Genomic DNA, 14,796 nt, shown 5'->3' on the forward strand with positions numbered 1-14,796 from the left:
AAAAAAGTCAAAATTCTTAGAAAAAAGTCAGATTAATCTGAGATAAAAGTCAGAATTCTGAGTTTAAAGTCAGAGATTAATCTGAGATTAAAGTCAGAGATTAATCTGAGATAAAATTAGAATTCATTTCATTTTTTTTCTTTAATTCATTTAAAAAAAAAAATTGTTTTATACATGTGGCCCTAATACTCTTCTGTAGAAGAACTGTATTAAATGAATGTATTGAGACAGCATTTACTTGACATTATTACAGAGAAAACATATGAAGGGATTAAAATATAAAACATGCAACTAATGATTATTCTGGATTCATGCGGCCAGTTTCTTCAGTCAAAATAAAGAGTACATGTAAGTGCCGGTTACTAATATGTTCAGAGAAAAGGTGAGAAATCACTCTGCTCTTCTTGCCTTTCCTCTGCTGAGGCTAATCCTCAGTCTCTCCACAGACGTTACGTGTGTCCAACTCTCTGTTCCTCAAAGACTGAGAAGAGTCACAGGAACTGTGAGGAAGAAATGAGGTTATTGCATGAGAGGGTTAGAGAAAGCAGCAGTGACGTCACTTTAGGTGCCACACTTTGCCTCATGTCTGTAACACTCTCTGTCCGTGTAGCCACTCCTATTTAAATGAACTGTTGTTTTGTGTCCAATACCGATATCAAAAACACGAGCATCTACGTATGAAGCTGTTGAGTCATTTCATAGACAGTTCTCCAACTGTTTAACACGTTTTCCCCAAAAAGAAGAAAAATGCCCAAACAGCAAAATGCTTGTATTGGTTTTTACATTTTTATCTGTCCGATACCTGATCCAGTGATTTTGACGTAGTATTGGACCGGTACTGATACTGATACTGACCGATATCGATTCCCATCCCTAATAATAATAATGGAGTGTGTTGACTGCAAGGTGGATTTTGGTTACTTAGTAGTGTAGTATTACTAAATGTGCCTTTGTGTGTCCTTACAGACAACTAGATTGCTGAATATTAGACAAGTTTCATTAATAAAGAGGCTCAGGTTGACATATTATGTCTTTTTTCCCCGCATTTGTTATTTAATATCTGTTTACCATGTTACCTTTTCTGCTTGCTGATAATTGTATTATAATATTTCACAGATGAAGAATGACATTTTAATATCTATGCCTAAATAAGTTCAGATATTAGCTTGAAACAGCAGGAACAACAGGATTGTTTTTTTCTTCCTGCGTACAAACCACAAATCCACATAATTGTGTTTTCTTTCTCTCTCTCTCTCTCTCTGCCCTCTCCAGTTCTCCAGAGAGACTCTAGCTAATATGTATTCAGCCTACATAGACAACTTTCTCAATGCCAAAGATGCAGTGAGGATCGCCAAAGAGGCCAAGCCAGCGTTTCACAAGTTTCTGGAGGTGAGTGTTGGACGCAGGACACAGGATGTCCGGGTTTTGTCTAAGCAGCTGTACCCACTTTGTATGTTTGTACTTTCTGTCATAAAATGATTGATTTTGCAAGGTTGCAGTGCAAATTTTGACAAACAATATGAAAGCTGTTCTAGATCAAATAGACTACCGTTCAATTTTTTGTGTGTTTTCCATTAAAAGTCACACCTTTATTCATCAAAAGAGTTGCAAAATGAATAGAAAACATAGTCACGACATTGACAAGATTAGAAATTATGATTTTTATTCAAAATAATAATTTTGCCCTTTCGTCAAAGAACCAGCAAAACTGTTTTCAGCTGTGCTAACATAACTGCACAAGGGTTTTCAAGGGTTTTCTAATCATCCAATCAGCAAACACAATGTACCATTAGAACACTGGAAATGGGCCTCTATACACCTATGTACATATTCCATTAAAAACCAGACGTTTGCAGCTAGAATAGTCGTTTACCACATTAACAGTGTATTGAGTGTATTTCTGATTCATTTAATGTTGTATTCATTGAAAAAAAAAAGAGCTTTTCCTTCAAAAATAAGGACATTTCTAAGTGACCCCAAACTTTTGAATGGTAGTGTTTCAAAACCATCTATTTGTGACAGATGTGAACCAAATCAACCAAAAACCTGCGGACACTTCAGCTTTATGTCCAGTTAAATTTGATTGTACACTTTGATACTGTGGTCTGCCACCAGGAAGTAAAGTGGGGGGGGGGGGGGATAAGCTGACTGCACAGACAAGATGCAAAAATGTAATGAGGCACCGCAAGAAGTTGTCCTGTCCTCAGCCTGCTCTCAGTTTACAACCACAGAGCTCCGCGCACCAGGCAGGACATTCACTGTGGAACCACTACACCATCTAGTGGTGGAGATGTGAAGTGCAACACAGTCCATCGTCCTGTTCCGATGAGTCTTATGTCCGTTCTTTGTGTCTCTGACAGCAAAACATGCGCGAGAACAAGGAGAAACAAGCTCTGGGTGATCTGATGATCAAGCCGGTGCAAAGGATTCCTCGCTATGAGCTGCTGGTGAAGGTGATACATCGAAGCTACATTATCTAACCACCTCACTTCCTATAATCATGTGAAATTAGATGAGCGTAAACTTTTTTTTTGTGTTTGTGTTCTTGCAGGACCTGCTGAAGCACACTGCAGAGGACCACCCCGACCACCAGTTTCTTCTGGACGCCCAGAGGGACATCAAGCGTTTGGCCGAGAAGATCAACAAGGGACGTCGCTCCGCCGAGGAGGCGGAGAGAGAGGCCCGGGTCATTCAGGAGATCGAGGCGCATATAGAGGGAGTTGAACATGTGAGATGTTTGTCATTATACTTTTACCCAGAGGTGGAAAAAGTACTAAAATATTGTACTCAAGTAAAAAGTACCAATACTTTGATGAAATATTACTCAAAGTAGAAGTAAAAGTAGTCGTCTGAAAATGTGTTCAAGTAGAAGTAAAAAGTAGTTAATTTGAAATGTACTTTAAGTAAAATTGACTTATTAGTGATTAGGTAGTAGAAATATGACAAGGGTTCAAAAATACAAAACTATTTTGTGTGCTGGTGCTAATCACATCATCATTCGTCTGGTTCTGCTGTATATTTTCCCCCTGTAGGTCTTCATTGTGCTGATTTTTTATTTTTACTCAGTAACGGATAGGATTTATAAAGTAACTAAGTACAATACTTGAGTCAATACGTTCTCAAGTAAAATGCAAAATCCTGATTTTAAATTGTACTTAAAAAATACAAAAAAAAGTATTCAATACAGTAACTTGAGTAAATGTATTTCGCTACCTTCCACCTCTGCTTTTACCTTATGAGTGCTGGATTAATGGTATTAAGTCAGGGGTTTCAAACTCATTTTCACTGAGGGCCACATCAGCATAGTGGTTACAGATGTAACTGTCATACAGAATAAATGTAACTAAATGTAACCAAATATAATGTAAAATAAAGGTAACTACTCCGTAACATATTGCTGAATATCTTTCTGTATTTATTACTTATTCAATTTCTCTCGTCGCATGACGCACATACAATGATGCACTGCGATCTAGTGGCGGTGTCGTTACTTTGCGGGTAATGCAATGGCCATGCATTGTGGCTAATGTAGTTTATGGTCAACACATGCCTTAAAGCAGCATAGACCTATTTTAACACAGATTTTTAAGACCAATTAATCACTCGTGGGCCACATAAAATGACATGGCGGGCCACATCTGGCCCCCAGGCCTTGAGTTTGACACGTATTGTATGTATGTGTATTAAGTGAACAATGCCGTTCTCTGTGTGTTAGATTCTGAACCCACAGAGGAAGTTCTTGAGACAGGAAATGGTCATGGAGGCGGTAAGTCCAATTTTTTTTATTTCATCATAGCAAAATGACTAATAATATTTTATTCATCTATCTTTGTTTAATTAATCATGTTAAATCCAATTTCCTCTCTCTCTCTCGTGCTGTAGAAGACAGTGGGTGGGAAGAAAGACCGTTCCCTCTTCCTCTTCAGTGATCTGATCATCTGCACCACCCTGAAGAGGAAGTCTGGCTCATTAAGACGCAGCTCCATGAGCCTGTATGTAACCACACACACACACACACACACACACGCACACAGAAAAACCGACTAACCCATTTCTACATGCGACATGTCAAAACTGGATATGTTAGCAGTGCTGGATGTACACACAATGTTTCCTAGAATGTTTGAATGTGATTTTTTCACCTTTTTCAGATACTCTGCTGCGAGTGTGATTGATACGTCTAGCAAATACAAGTTCCTATGGAAACTTCCTCTGGAGGACGTGGAGGTGGTGAAAAGTAAGACTCTTGTGTTACCACTGATGTAATGGAAAATGACTTGTGAGTTGAATTCTTAGTGGCATATAACGCTGTAGGTGTTTCCATGTACATCTGCATTAGAGCTCGATGATTTAAGGAGAATATCTAAATAACACTGGCAAACTTCAGGACTACACTTAAATACAAACATTTTAATTTTAAGATATAATTGATGTATGGACTATGCCCTTTTTACTATTGGCATAAGACATACGTAGTAAAATATAAAACAATTAAAAATGATTCAATTACAAAATGGATTCATTGTTCAGCTCAACTTTGCATCAGGAATTAAATATTTATAGCATCCTTGATCAATTTTCTGTATCAGTAAGTGAAGAAAGAAAGGGTTTTGGTATTATTTTGGACTTTTAACCCCTGAGCTAAAATCTGAAAATATGATTCCAGGTAGGTAGCTTAGATCGGGCCCAAAAAATCAAGCCCGACCCTACCCAAGCCCGTGCACATTGTGTCCGAGCCTGGCCCAACCCGACACATTAACTGTAATTACATATGTCCACGTCCTCCCCACAGCGGGAGCGTCCATGAAACGCATATGTTGCTAATGACGATACGCTTCCTGGGTTTTAAATGATGCGTTCACGGCCGCAGGTTTTTACACCTGCACACAATACGACGTGCTATAACATACCACGCGACCAGGACGAGGGAGAAAAAACACAAATGCTTGATCAAGGGCCCGACCCGGGCTCGGGCAGAGAACCTAAACTCTAATTCTAGGTAACTGTTGTTTGTTTCTCTGACTCTTCCTTTGTTCTTCGTCGACTCAGGCTCCACGCAGGCGACAAACAAGGAGAACATCCAGAAGATGATCAGTCGATTGGACGAGGATCTCAGCACGGTGGGTCAGATCAGCAAACTGTCCGAGACCCTCAGCTTCCCACACCAGGTATCGTGTTTTACAATCTCAGATTTAGTTTGAACTCCTCCTTCTTTGTTTCTTTCATCTTGTTTGAACACTATTCTTGTCGAGTGCAACAGGAGGACAAAAATGATTTCACACCTTCGTTTGTCTGCTGCTCTTTCAGTCCCTTGACGAGGCCATAAAGGACCTGATGGCGTCTGTGCACAGGGAGCTCTCGGAGAAACAGTCTGTGGCCTTCAGTATGACTTTCCTGCCCACAAAGCTAGAGTTTATGACGGCGTCTGCAGAGAGCACCTTTGTCTTTGAGTTTAACTCTCCTGACACGCGCTCCAACTTCGAACAGGCTTTTGAAGACGCAAAGAAGAAGTTAGGTCGGTGAAAAAGAAGCTTATTATGTCGTGACTTATTCTGGCTAATATTTGTTAGACCGAAACCTACTTTATTTAAGATGGCTTTTTCTTTTCTTTTTTTTTTCAAATTTAGCAATGAATAAGGACCAGTGGGACCCGGAGTTTCTGAAGGCGATTCCCATAATGAAGACGCGTAGTGGAATGCAGGTGAGAGCAATCTGTGTATTTATAAAGGTTTAAGTCCATGTCTTCATATTGAACCTAAGACTTTTCCGTTGATGTGATTCAAGGCGGTGTGGATACAGAAATCCACCCATTAATTCCAGGTTTCCGATCACATCTGTGTCCTAGATCAGACAGTTTCAGTGGTCGACATTGACCTGCACTCGCATAGCCAAACAATCATGTGGAAGAGTGTGCACATGCATGTTATGTTCACGTGAAAGTCGCATGCAAGACATGTGAACTGTCAAATCTAATCTGTATTGAATCAGAATTGAACAATTTGGCTGGAAACTGGAACGGATTCTATTAAATTCACTCATCTCTAACCCCCCCCATTTGTCTTGTTTCCTCCAGTTTTCATGCGCCTCTCCCAGCCACAGCTGTCCGGACAGCGGTTGTGAAGTGTGGGTGTGTAACAGTGACGGATACGTAGGACAGGTGAGGACATAATATACTGTATATTTTTATTGATTAAATCATTAAATACAGTACCGTCCTCAGGATGACTGACTGATGTGGTGATAATGATGATGATGATGATGATGATGATGATGATGATGATGATGATGATGATGGCGTTCTCTCTGCAGGTGTGTCTGTTGAATATCAAAGATGAGCCCACAGTGGAGGCCTGTATCGCCGTTTGCTCAGCGAGGATCATTTGCATCGCTGCTGTACCAGGACTCAAGGGAAGGTCAGTGGATTCTGACACACACACACACACACACAGTCTGGCTAACCTTAAAAACCAAGAAAGTACAACATAAACAAGGGTTTCCCTCAGAAAACCTGCTAAGCCGGTGGTAGGACCTCTCTGGCAGCCCACCGGCAGCCCACGGCGTTATAGTAAGACATTTATTAACAATACTTAAACGCCAACTAGTCTTACAAAAAGACATACTCTTGGAATTGATTAAATAAATAATATACATTTTTTAACTTAAATACTAATTAAGTAATCGGCCAGTGAATCTTAAGCCAAGCCATGCAATGGTTACATTTAAAAGTAAAATAAATCATGGTGTATAAAAAAAAATGTATTTAAAATAAATAAACAAGCAACGCTAAGCCTGGCGGCCCTTATAATACACTGGGGCAAACCCTGATAAATGTTATGTTGTCCCCATAAGGAAAACAAGTCCCTAATAATAATAATAATAATGTGACTGTGTAACCTGATGTAGGTCCCCCACAACATTAGTAATACCTGGAACAGACACACACAGAGACACACGCTCACAACAGCAATTTACACACACACAAAGTCCAGAAAATGACCAGAGAATTTGACCCGGATATTTGTCACAGTTTGTTATTCACATGTGATGAACAAAGCGAGAGACTGTCTGAGCATTGGGTGGCATGTGGGTCACAACACTTTCCTGATGGCCTGCTGTGAATTATCCAGGTTTTCCTGCTGCTTTGTCACATGGTCTCACTCGGATATTTGACTGTGAGGGGAAATTCATAACCTCTTAGTCGGTCTTTAGAGTTATTACATATTATTTATTATGAACACAGAGCCATTGCTGTAATTGAACGTCCAGTTGTTCGGAGAACAGACTGAGCTAATTTCAAGGTTGATAACAAGACAAAGATTATGTTGTTAGCAGATTATTCCAGAGATTATTTCTTCTTGATTATAATGAAATTATGTTAAAGGTGATCAGACAGATGAATATAAATACGTGTCATCTTGAGGACTGATGTTTCAGAATCGAAGGTAGGGTCAGGCCTCGTCTCATACATGTCCGTCTTCAACGTTCTCACACTCACACACAGCCACTGGTACATAGTGAATTAATAAAGGAGCGAGTCATTGTGAAGCCATACATTTAAACTAGAAATTCTTGAGGGATTCATATCTTTCTGGAATTTTTTTTTTTTTTTTTTACAATAATATGTCATCATGTATTCTTTTGTGGGAATACATTTAATAAAGTGGGTATTAAAAAAAAAGTACTGTTCAGAAATTGGTATTAAAGTTGTAGATACTGACATTGTATCACAAAAGGTTTAATGAACACTCAGTCCTACATTTACTCCACGTTGTTTTACACCGAGTGTGTGTGAATTCATGTGAATTTCCCATCTAATTCTAATACTGTTACGGTTGGTGTCACTTGTCAATGCAGAGAGCGTGGATCAGAGTCCGCTGGCGTCCCTCCCTCCAGAGCACCTGGTCAGCAGCTCCACATATCTATCTCTCATTCTTCTCTGGAGATGACGGAGCAACCTACTGGTTCGTCAAAAAAAGAAAAATTATATATATATATATGATGACTAGCAGGAGTGGGTCACATGTCCACTGATCATCTGATGAATTGTTTCCAGGACCCGGAGCAGAGCTTGTTCCCTTTGACAGCGATGACACGGATGACGAGGACTCACCCAGTCCTTCTTCCACTCTGCAGAGTCAGGCCAGTCATTCCACCATCTCATCGAGCTATGGCAGTGAGTCAAAACAAACAAATCAAACACATGATACTTGAGCAAAAGTACAAGTATCTTATCAGAAAATGACTTTGGTAGAAGTTAAAGGCACCTTTTAGAATATTACTTCAGTAAACGTCTTAAAGTACCTGACATTTACTGTACTTAAAGGTGCATTATGTAATAAATCTAAAGCAACTGGCCATAAAATCTTCCTAATATGTCACAGAGACTCAGGAATAATAATCATATAACAAACTGAACTCACCAACAACAACAACAGTACAGCCAAAATATTGGCATAAAAAAAAATATTTTTATCATGTTTTGGCATGTTGCGCCGCCTACTGCCGTCTGCCAATCATTGCAGTCAGTAGAGTAGAGCCAGTTACGTCAGAAAACGAAACCTAAAAGACCTCGGTATTTTGAATTTGAACGTAGTAACCGTTTTTGGCCACATTCTTACATATGGCACCTTTAAGTATCAAAAGTAATTTTCTGGTAAATGTACTTTAGAGGTAAAAGTAAGTGTATTGGTTGGCGTCCCAGCTGAGAGCTGAAACAACTGATAGTTGAAACCTGGCGTCCAGAATGTACAACAGAAACTTGGAGACAGGAGACTAAGAAACCCAGAGACCAGAGCCTCAGTGTCGGACACGCTAAACAACGAGCCGCTGGGAGCCTAAATATGCGGCTAACAGTTGAGCGGCTAACAGCTAGTGGCGCTAAAAACAACTAGCGACAACAAACAAACAGGCATTACGTCACCAACTCAGCTTTTATTTTGTAGTAATGGAGATGTTTAAGGGAGATGTATTTGAGTAAAAGTACACCTTTTATTTAGAAAATGTAGTTTACACGTTGTCAGACACATAAATAACGAATTAAAGTACAGATATGTGATAATTCTCCTTAAGTACAGTAATGACACACCCACGCAGCACCCTCACTGCCTTTTAATCTCTTCTGAAGACGACGAGGGTCCAGGCTCCAAAGACATGGCCACAGAAACCACCAGCAGTGAAGAGGAGCAGGAATTCCCGGTGGCAAGCTCCTACGGACCTCCGGGGATGTTAGGGGTCGGCGGAGGGAGCCGCGCCCAGGCAGAGAGCCCCATGGACGGTCGCGCCATGCGCCGATCTTCCCGGGGCTCTTTCACCAGGGCGAGCCTGGAGGATCTGCTCAGCATCGACCCTGAGGCCTATCAGAGCTCAGTGTGGCTGGGCACAGAGGACGGGTGGTATGTGCTGCAGCAACACACGTGCACGTACAAAAATATTTTTAACCTCAGCCTTGCGTTCTGCAAGTTCTTCCACCAGGTTTGACCCTGATCTTCTCCTGCTTTGTGTTTCTGTCAGCATCCACGTGTACCAGTCCTCGGACAACATCCGCAATCGTAAAAACAGCATGAAAATGCAGCACTCGGCTTCCATCCTCTGTATACTGTGAGTCATTATTGGTTTCTACTTTATAAAACACCGGAGACTCAGGCTGTGTTACAAAATTCTCATTATTATCTTTCTTTTTTTGCTTTTTTCAGGTATTTGGACAACAAAGTATTTGTGTCATTAGCGAATGGAGAGGTGATTGTCTATCAGAGAGAGGCAGGTAAGCTGAAGTGTGGACACGTAAAGAAGGTCTTTTAAATCACTGTAATAATTTAATCCTAGCATTTTGTTTGAATCTAATCATCACATCATCAGTTAGGGGCTTAAAAGTAAAGGATTTTGTAAATAGGCACAAGATTCTGATAAACTTAAGCATAAAAGACCTTGATGGGGTATTATGGTATCATGGTATTAACGATTACAGCTCTGAAATGTCTTTCTGAAATGTGGTATGATGTCTGAAATGTCCTTCAGTCCTTTACAATTACCTTTAAAATACCATGGTATACCTTGAAACTGATTTTCAGCCCTTGACTAATTGGAAATGTATTTATGTATTTTTTAAATCCCTGTTCATGTAACCCTTCAACTGCAGGTAGTTTCTGGGACCCTCAGTCTTCTCAGACATTAGTTTTGGGCACATCCACTAATCCTGTCACCAAAATGGTTCCTGTGGGAGGGAAGCTTTGGTGTGGCTCACAGAACAGAGTGCTCATCATCAACACTACTACCCTGGTACAAGAGGTGAGGAATGGTTCGACGACGATGTGGATTTGATCTCAGTCCTGTGGTGGATTAAAAAAAAATAAGACTTTCCACTCTCATTTTCCCAGCACTGGTTCCAGGTTGGCACTGACAGCAATCGGTGCGTGACGTGCATGGTGGCGTACGGTCACGGTGTGTGGCTGGCATTGCAGGGCAGCGCACATGTCAAACTGTACCACGCTCAGACCTGGGAGAGCCTGACAGAAGTGGACGTGGCGCCTGCTGTGCACAAGATGCTCGCAGGTAAAATAGCCCCTAGTGGTGAGTTCTCCCTTAAATGTAAATCCACCGTACCCCATCACCCACCGTCCTCTTTTCCTTCTCCCCGCTCAGGTGCAGATGCGATCATCAGACAGCACAAAGCCGCCTGTCTGAGAATCACAGCGTTGCTGGCCTGCAAGGATCTGCTGTGGATTGGCACAAGTGCAGGTAATAAACACATATAACATATTTTGTATCCTGATAAACAGACTGGATTGCCATTTTGTTTTACGTCACTGTTAAATCAGATGGTCTTCATACATGTGAGTAAAGAAACATAAGTTAAATGACAGGGATTATCGGCACCGACCTTTTCGAGATTAATCGAGATTAATTTACTTATTTAAAATTTCAGTTAACTTTATAAGAGATGCTGCTGACCCTGGGAACTCTTTTTTTTTGTTTGAACTTAAAGCAAAGATAAAATAACATTTCAGTTGTATTGAAAACCTTTATTTTGGAAAACTTTATATACTGTAGAAAACTTTAGGGAGCTATTTATTCGTTTAAGTTTTCGTTTAACTTTATAAGACATGCTGCTGAGCCTGGGAGCTTCCTGTACTAAAAAAAAACCTTTAACGTTGCAAATTTGAAAAGTTGTTTAATAAACATATGTTTAAAGGCATGTAAATGATAAAGTTCAGTGTTTGTATTATTCAAAATTTTGACGCCAATATTTTTACTTTTACTGCAAATGAATACCGGCTCCAAATATCGGTTATCGGCCTCCTTGACTACTAATAATATCGGTATCGGCCCTGAAAAAACCTATCGGTCTATCTCTATATCAAATTATAGATAAAAACAGTCATTTTATCCTCCTTCCCTTACAGGTGTGGTCCTTACACTGGCGATCCCAGCGGTGAGCTCAGGAATCGGGGCAGGGTCTCTGAAAGCTCCCCTGGTGCCGATGGGCTCGGCTCATGGACACACAGGCCACGTTCGGTTTCTGACATCGATCGAATTACCAGAAGGTTTTGACATGAACTTCCCTCCTCCAACAAATGACTCTTCAGGTTTTTACAGAGTTTTTTTTTTTTTTTGTCGTTGTTTTATATGCATGTATGTACACCTAGAGGAGACTCTTGGAGTTTTAAAGGTTTTCTAAATGTCATCCTTTTCTGTGTCTTAGTCAACCAGTCCCAGAGTTCAAGCACAATTGACGGGAACCTCCAGAGGCGTGACTCGGCACATCGCAGGGCCTCTGCCCTCATCCCTTCGAAAACAAACCTTCTAGTTATTTCTGGTGGCGATGGCTACGAGGACTTCAGACTGACCAATAGCAGTGAAACAGTCGGACGGGACGACAGCACCAACCACCTTTTGCTTTGGAGGGTGTGAGACGATCACGCCCCAGTTTACCGGCCTCCTGTCCTCGCCTCTCCTCGTGGTTGTTGATGTTTTTGGTCTTCTGCTCGGTCCACCAGTCTCTATGTGCATAACGTGACTGTCGACGCCCTCTTTAACTGACAAATGAATATGGTCACTGTGTAATGTTTCCGATGGTGTGCGTTGGTCCTCTTGTGCGTGACACCCCCCCCCCCCCCCCCCCCCCACAGTGTGTGTGCGTATTTTGCTTTTCGGACGTCTGCAAGTATCGTATAGAGACACGGAGGAGACGAAGAAAAATTCCACTCGTGTCATCTCCAAATTTTCACAGATGATCACATGAGGACAGGAAGAATAAGACGTGACAGTGAGGCCATCCCACAGGAAGACATCTCAATAAATGCAGATATATGAGTGAAGGATTGTCCCTTGATATTTTTTTTTTCTTTTTGGACTTGGACACTTGGAATCAACAAGGTTTATGAACATCTACAGTTTTCAATTATTTTTTTTTACTTTTACTGCAAGAGTTAAAAAAAAAAAGAGAGTAGAAAGGTTCTGTTGATGTCTAAATGATGGTATATGACACTCCCTACATGTGACATTGCCCGATCTGAGATCAGATTCTCCCAATATCTACTTAATTATAATTTAAGTGCAATATCTATGGGGTATCTTATGTAATCACATGCATAAAGTCACATTAATGCACAGCCTTAATCGCTCACTCAGTCCGATTTATGGAAAATGTCAACATGTTTTCCCCCCCTGCAGATGACGAAAACGTCTCTATTTGTTCTTATTTAACTTGTGCTGCCAGTTTAAGTTGACGTGAATGTAGATCGAGCGGTGTCCCCACGACTTGTAGGAAAAACATGACTATGTGAGGCCTTTTATGTGTTAAGGCTTTGACACTTTGGGGATCTGAAAATGTCTCTTTCTGCCATGAAATTTCATTTGATTGATGATTCTGTCCGCGATAAAAACCTTTGAGCTGGCTCTGCTGATTCTTACAGCAGAGATGACGCGAGGCGGTGGTAGCAGATAATGATAGTTGTATTGTGTACAGTATTTATGTTTTTTTTTATTTTACCGCCTTTTTTTTTACAGCACTTAATTTATAGAAGATGTAGCTTTTCACTTTTTTCTTGATGAGTAGAAGAACACAGACAGACACGCACGCTAGGGGTGAACCGACGTAGTCTCACGCTTTAGCGTGATGCGCAAATCAGGGCTCTTGTTTTGGAGGCGTAGAGCAGCTGGGTAAGAAAATAGAGGAATTTCTTTGTCATGATTTAAAAAAAAAACGTACTTGACTGCAAATCAAGCTAGCTGTCTAGCTAGCTCTTGTTTCATGTAGAGTGGGTCAGGAGAACAAACGGCGAGCACCTGCGCGTGCCTCGCACGGCTAGCGCTAAGCCACGTTACACACGGTGAAAGGTCAGGCACACACGTCAGTGGAAACGAAGGCTGACACAAACGAAAACACGCTCTCCCAAACGCACAAGCTAGCCTTTAGAGCTTTTGGGGTTAAGCAGTGATTGCCCGCTGATCCCGCCGAGCTAAGAAAACCCTCAGTGCACCTTGAGCAGCCATCTGGGCACTTTACCTGAGCTTTCACACTTCAAACACAGCCACATCTCCTCAGCGAGAGGGGCTAAACGTTAAGAGGATTAGCTGGCCATTGTAGTAGCTGCTAGCTAGTGGGCTCTTTGTAAGGGCAAGGCTTTGTCACTGTACGTGCTCCACAAGTGCTTCAGTTATTCAGGTAAAAATTAGAAAAGGGGGTTGATTCTGTTTGTTTTGTTTGTTTGTTTTTGCCCTTAACTGAATAACGTGTGATAGGATGTGAAGAAGCTGGAGGATACATACGTTTAACTGAAAAGATATAGTGATTTAGCGAAGCATAGCTAGGCTGGAAACGTGGAAAAAGCCATAGGGGAAACTGCTGACCACTATGTTTTTTTTAAAGATATACTTTAGGTTATTGAAATCACACATCACATTAAAGTTGGAGTTTTGTGCCAATTAATATTTCTTGGCAGACTCCACAGATCCCGTTTCCTGTCTGTATGCTCAGCTAATCAAAGAGTCTCCTGGTGGAGGTCTTATTACTTTACATCACGTGTCAAACTCAAGGCCTGGGGGCCAGATGTTGCCCGCCATGTCATTTTATGTGGCCTGCGAGTGATTAATTGCTCTTAAAATCTGTGTTAAAATAGGCCTATGCTGCTTGAAGGCGTGCGTTGACCATAAACTACATTTCCCACAATGCATGGTGATTGTGTTACCCGCAAAGTGACGGCACCGCCACTAGATCGCAGTGTATTATTGTATATGCTTCATGCGACGAGTGAAATTGAATAAGTAATAAATACAGAAAGGTATTTAGCAATATGTTACGGAGTAGTTACCTTTAGTTTACATTATATTTGGTGACATTTAGTTACATTTATTCTGTATGACAGTTACATCTGGCCCTTTGAGGGTAACCATTATGCTGATGTGGCCCTCAGTGAAAATGAGTTTGACACCCTTGCTTTACATCAAAGTATGTTATGTATCCCTTTGCAGAATTCAAATTACAACCTGAACTGTCCAACAATATCATGTAAGCTAGCAGTGCAATCTTTTTGCTAAGTTCATGTCTGTGATCCTTGTGCCAAGTTTGCCCATGACGATGCTGTATATCCTGTCTATGCTGTCTGTAGAGCAAGTCTGTGCCCAATGGAGTCAGTTTCTATGAAAAGTGGAAAAAATAGCATTAGTAGAAGCGGAAACATACTGTAGTTTCTCAAAGAAGGCAGAAGACCCAGGCCGATGATGATCCTACTCATGGTTTTCCAAATGTGCTGCCGTAGTTGAAGTCTTTCATTTCTGCCTTAATAATAATAATAATAA

General features: G+C 40.9%; 1 protein-coding gene across 1 annotated transcript in view; it reads left to right on the forward strand.

The window, feature by feature from the left end:
* Positions 1-11,932, forward strand: part of arhgef17 (Rho guanine nucleotide exchange factor (GEF) 17) — a gene marked incomplete at its 5' end in the record, with an annotated part of 61,264 nt that extends 49,332 nt beyond the window's left edge. Inside the window, 21 exons of the mRNA XM_083886092.1 lie at positions 1,273-1,389; positions 2,361-2,453; positions 2,552-2,728; positions 3,716-3,766; positions 3,883-3,992; positions 4,152-4,237; positions 5,050-5,168; positions 5,308-5,515; positions 5,628-5,701; positions 6,074-6,157; positions 6,310-6,413; positions 7,855-7,961; positions 8,054-8,173; positions 9,125-9,392; positions 9,511-9,597; positions 9,693-9,760; positions 10,136-10,284; positions 10,374-10,548; positions 10,639-10,734; positions 11,400-11,582; positions 11,699-11,932. Of these exons, the coding sequence (XP_083742218.1) occupies positions 1,273-1,389; positions 2,361-2,453; positions 2,552-2,728; positions 3,716-3,766; positions 3,883-3,992; positions 4,152-4,237; positions 5,050-5,168; positions 5,308-5,515; positions 5,628-5,701; positions 6,074-6,157; positions 6,310-6,413; positions 7,855-7,961; positions 8,054-8,173; positions 9,125-9,392; positions 9,511-9,597; positions 9,693-9,760; positions 10,136-10,284; positions 10,374-10,548; positions 10,639-10,734; positions 11,400-11,582; positions 11,699-11,907 (2,685 nt within the window). The 3' untranslated portion in view covers positions 11,908-11,932. The remainder of the gene's footprint in view (positions 1-1,272; positions 1,390-2,360; positions 2,454-2,551; positions 2,729-3,715; positions 3,767-3,882; positions 3,993-4,151; positions 4,238-5,049; positions 5,169-5,307; positions 5,516-5,627; positions 5,702-6,073; positions 6,158-6,309; positions 6,414-7,854; positions 7,962-8,053; positions 8,174-9,124; positions 9,393-9,510; positions 9,598-9,692; positions 9,761-10,135; positions 10,285-10,373; positions 10,549-10,638; positions 10,735-11,399; positions 11,583-11,698) is intronic.
* Between the last annotated feature and the right edge of the window lie 2,864 nt (positions 11,933-14,796).

This window comes from Microchirus variegatus, assembly GCF_963457635.1.
Source record: "Microchirus variegatus genome assembly, chromosome: 3".
NCBI lineage: Eukaryota > Metazoa > Chordata > Actinopteri > Pleuronectiformes > Soleidae > Microchirus > Microchirus variegatus.